Source organism: Limulus polyphemus, unplaced genomic scaffold (genome assembly GCF_000517525.1).
Source record: "Limulus polyphemus unplaced genomic scaffold, Limulus_polyphemus-2.1.2 Scaffold6181, whole genome shotgun sequence".
Taxonomy (NCBI): domain Eukaryota; kingdom Metazoa; phylum Arthropoda; class Merostomata; order Xiphosura; family Limulidae; genus Limulus; species Limulus polyphemus.
Window position 1 is genome coordinate 19,595 of NW_013671791.1, and position 5,207 is coordinate 24,801.

The following is a 5,207-nucleotide window of genomic DNA, read 5'->3' on the forward strand; positions in this document are numbered from 1 at the left end:
TTTTTTGCTAGAGACACTGATATGTTTTCTCATTCGTGCTTTTTCCACCCTAAAAATATACTATTGATAATAAACTTTTGTGTCATATAGAGAGCGCAAAGCAAAAGTGGAAGGCAATTAAAAGAGCACGAAATAAAGTTTCATAAGCAGCTTAATTCGTTTACATACCATGCATTTTCGATAATGTATTTATTATTATGTAATATCTACGTTTCTTTTGATTGTTGTTTTTTGGGAGTGAACAAAAACTCTTACAATTTTGAGAATTATCATGTATTGTACTTATGATAAAAATTTAAACAATTTATTTATTCAACATAGATGTCGCCCTTATATTGTCTATTTAAGTGTAGACACGAGATTGTTTGGTGGGAATTTTGAGATTAGTGTTTGAACTATTCTTTGTGTGCTTGAAAGAGATTGTTGAATTACAACTTTCAGTGCTTCTGAAATTTGTGTAGATTTAATTTTTAAGAAACTTGACTATTCGACAATGTATTCCCGAATTTCGGACGATATTTTGCGGGAGTCAAATGTGAAAATTGTGCGGAAATGTCAAGATGCTGATAAGACTAAAAGTAAAAGGGTGAGATAGGTGTATATTGTTAAGCCTAACAGTAACTTCCCAGACTCCCCTCAATAGTATTGTTAACAGTATTTACAGCATGGGTGATCTGGCAGTTATGTACAGTCCAGTCCTTGTAAATTCAGGTTGTATTTCATGCACTTTCCAACACTACACAAACACTATCACAAATGATCAGGGCCAGGCATGGCCTGATGGTCAAGGTACTGAACATGCAATCTGCATTTTAGTTAATGAGGCATTACAACATGGTGGTGGGTGGTGTTGCCGTATAGCCCAGCAGTTCCCAAAATTTTCAGCCTTGACCCATATTAAACATACAAAATCTGTGCAACCCCAAATGTTTGAAAATGTATTTTTGCTACATGATTTTCTTTCTGACAAAGCCAGCTGTGACCCCCAGGTTTGGAAACTACTGCTCTAATTTCACTTCAAAATTAAGGTGCAGACTACCCTCTAGTAGATTTGTACAAAATTCAACAGAATTTTAGTGAAATTAAAGGAAGTATAGAACATAAATTAGGTATATAATTATTTTGAAACATTCTTGCTAAACTTAAGCTCTGGCATAATTGCATTAATTTGATTTTGTGGTTACCTTGCAGTAAAACACAGAATTGTCTACCCAAGCAGAGAAATTGGAAGGTGTAATTAACTTTATGAAGTTGCACGTAATAACTACCTTGAAAATACATGTGTAACACTATTACTGGTATGCAAAATAAAATTAACCAATTTTTTGCAAAGAGGAGACAACTATATTTAAATGTTTCACTTTTGTCTTAATTTATTACAGCAATCTACTAAATTCAATTTTTATGTCTTAACTTAGTCAGGGCAAGATGGTTGTATCATTAAGTATTCATTTACCAGCAGTTTTATTAGCCATGGCATAGTGGCTTTAATTTTGTTTTTCAAGTGCAAACTTTTAGCTCAGTTTCATCTCTTGACCCATTTGAGATGTCATTACAGTTGTGGCTATTGAAGATTCCCCTCTTGTTTTTGTACACTACCTTTATGTGTGATGCTATTTGCAGAAATATGAAATTGAAGGGGGGGTTCAAGTAAGTTTTTAAGTAAGTTTTTTTTGCTTCTATTGTACTTGACATTTTCAATTTCAATGATCAGATTGTTTCAGATTCAACTTGTTTGAGTAAAAAAATTGGTGGTGGTAGGGGGGTATGTTTGGCAGCCCCTTCCCTCCCAGAATGTTAGACCAGTATTCCTTGAACTTGGCTGTGTTCCACTCATACGCCTGCTGTAGAAACATTTTTGATCGTAAACCAAAGGTTCATGCTGCTATATAGAACTATTAATTTTTCAAAGTTATGTGATTTATTTCTATTTTGCCACCTATAGGCCAAGTATTAGTTAGCATTTCTTATGTGTATTGTCATTTGATATTAAAATCTAGGAAGGGATGTATAAACTAATAGTATAGTTCACTAAAATTGTTTTGGACAGTTTGGACTAAATAGTTTTCTACTTGTAGGGAGAAAAACGAAAATCCTTGCAGGTTCTACAACCTTCTGCTACTAATCAACACGTGCTAGTTGGCAGAGATGGTGTACACGAGGGCAAAAATATAGTAAGTATTCTTGTTTTCATATAACTTACATACAGCAAAGTTCTTCCTAATGCATGGGTGTTTTAAGAAAAAGATTAAGACACATCTTGTTTTATTTGTTTAATGTACATTTTGTCCATTTCCTTCGTATTCACCCAATTAACAAAAGGTACACAAGTGTTTTGAAGTATTTTTTTTTCTGTTTAAATACTTTATTCATTTAAGAATTAATGATGAATTACAGCCTAAAAATATTATTCCCACTTGTTTAGTGACAATTGTCCAATTGCTTAAAGTGCAGGATTGAATACCAAAAGTGTTGATAAAATTGTATGTGACATAAAAATAGTAAGAACCAAATGCTCAATGTTGTTTGCCTCCAAAGCTTATTAAATATTCTCTAAGTGAGATTTGTACATCAGTGAAAGCTAAAGAACTAAAATTACTAAACATATAACACAAGGTTTTTTACTACAAAATTAAGTGGAAAATGTTACATTAATTGTTGTTTTTTTTTAAAAAAAGTTTAATTCTACGTGTATGGGTGAGGGGCAAAGTGTGTCATGACCTTTTACCAAGTGCCGTTCAACATGCTACTTGTGTATTATGTTGGTTATCGACTTTTTGGTTTATCCTACTTTGCCGATTTAGTGACAGTTTATGATAGAGGAAGGAAAAAACCAGATTCTGAAAAACTGTAATATACATTTTGGACATTCTCGAGGTCATGCAATATGTAAACTGTATGATGGACAAGCATCTATTCTTGACATGAACATCTTACACTCTGACTGATCAGTCTGGCTCATACTAATGTCATCATTTCAGACATATCTTGAATACAGATTTCTGATTTTGTTTACAAAAGCTGCTAACTTTCATGTAATGTATGTAAATTTGGAATTATAATTAATATTCCTTTTACAATACAGAGTTGATCCAATGGACTGACCCTGTACACGTTCGGTTAAACTTCTTAAGTACTTCTCTAACTGAGATTCTGAAGGACTTTGAATTAATGGATGATTTTCATATATACATAGATAAAATTTTCTATTCTTTTGATTCAGTTACAAAATTTTAGAGCAAGATCATATGCAAAATTTTTTAACTGTTTTTGAAGTGGTTCAAGATACAAGGCCACAATAGAGATGTTGATATGGGAAAAATTTGTTACTGGGCTATAGAGCTGGGTGATTTAATTGATTACACATGAGAAGAAGTTACACCTATTAGTGTCATATAAACTAATCAGTTAGTTAAAATTCATGTTTCTGGTTATTTCTGTTTTTGAATTTTCCAACAATTGAACAACTGGTCAAGATTATGATAAAATAATTAACTAACTGAAGTTAGGGTTTCTGGTTAGTACAAATGTATAGGTAATCGGAATGAAGCTACGTAATGGGCTATTCGTGCTGTGTCCAGTTTTCGTCTTTTGTGGGGTTTGGGCTCGTGTTTTGAGGGTTTTGAATTCAATTCCTAGTATCGTCAAACTTGTTGGTCTGGTTTTTGTTATGACAAAGCTATTAAGATCATCTGCCATTGTCACTAACTTTAAATTTCTAACTAGAGGGTAGATTAATTTTTTGCTTGTATTTACTGTGGTTTGAGGAATAGTGTGCTAATTGATTGAATGTAAACAATTAATGGGGCTGGCAATTAAATAATTAGCAAATACTAATAATTGCCTAGATCTAGTGTTTGAGAAATAATAAATTTATTAATATACAGTAGTGTTTTTATTAGTTCAAAAATGTTTATCCTATTCATGGTATGACTTTCAATGGCTTATGTATATTTATTTTTGTTTATATTACATGCATTGTTTACAGATAAAATGGATAGAAAATATCTAATATTGAGTAAACCTGTATATATTTGTACTTAATTGAGATTTGTAATTGAAAGTAAGTCTGGGTAAACCTCAGGTTTTTGTGAAGTCAGCTGATGGTGAAAGTTAACCTCTATCAAGTTATTCCAGAGAGAAATGCTAATTTTTTTTATCTATTAATAATTTGAACTTGCAAAGTAAATATGAAAGTAATTGTTTTATAGTTAAATCTTTAAAACAAAGCTTAACTTCCATGTTTTTTTTAATTGGTTCAAAACCTGTAGACAAAAATTCATTGGATAGGTCTTTAATTAAATGTAAATATGTTCATGGCTGACCTATACATTCTTTTGAATTATATGTCACTAAATTTTAATTGTACGAGTGTGATAATTGGTGTTATTCCTTTTATACAAGTAAACCTGGTGTACTTTTTGTTACACACTCGCATTCGAGTATTTCTAAAAGTTATTTTGTTTGTTTTATTAGTTACTTTTTTGAAAATGCAAGAGTCTTGTGCTAAGTACTTGTTGTGGTTTCTTGTGTTACTTAGCCTAAGATGAAGAAGCCCAAGCTGAAGAAAAGAACTCTAGACATGACAGACTGTGAAGCTGTCAACAGTCCAGCAAAAATAAGAAAAGGCAGTGCTGGCAACAGTACAAGTGAAATTGACAAGTGCTTAGAAGAAACTATTCAAAAACAAGGATCCAAAGATGCATCATTCTTAATGTCTGGTAACTTAATTTTCAAAATATTTCCTATTTTAAATATGGGAATAGCTGAATAGTCTTTAAGTTTCTGATAGCAAAATACAAGAACAAACAAGGGGGTAGACCACTTGACGAAAGGGTCACATCTTCAACCCAAAGGGGCGAAAAAAAACCAAGGCAACCTTCCAAAGATCAGATGTTATCTTTGTTGTTGAAATGGTAGTTTTCACAATGTCGTGGCAGATATTCCACAAGGTTATAACTAGATGTGCTTTCACTGTGTTGGTTTAGATATTCCACAAGGTTGTAACTAGATGTGTTTTCATCATGTCGGGCCAGATATTCCACAAGGTTAAGTAATGTGCGTTTTCACCATGTCGGGTCAGATATTCCACAAGGTTGTAACTAGATGTGCTTTCACCGTGTCGGGTCAGATATTCCACAAGGTTGTAACTAGATGTGCTTTCACCTGTGTCGGGTCAGATATTCCACAAGGTTGTAACTAGATGT

At 32.6% G+C, this 5,207-nt stretch overlaps 1 protein-coding gene across 1 annotated transcript in view; it reads left to right on the forward strand.

Annotated features, from left to right (window-relative positions):
- Positions 1 to 370: 370 nt before the first annotated feature.
- Positions 371 to 5,207, forward strand: part of LOC106473447 (geminin-like) — a 10,553-nt gene continuing 5,716 nt past the window's right edge. Inside the window, exons 1-3 of the mRNA XM_013934128.2 lie at positions 371 to 586; positions 2,079 to 2,174; positions 4,541 to 4,721. Of these exons, the coding sequence (XP_013789582.2) occupies positions 494 to 586; positions 2,079 to 2,174; positions 4,541 to 4,721 (370 nt within the window). The 5' untranslated portion in view covers positions 371 to 493. The remainder of the gene's footprint in view (positions 587 to 2,078; positions 2,175 to 4,540; positions 4,722 to 5,207) is intronic.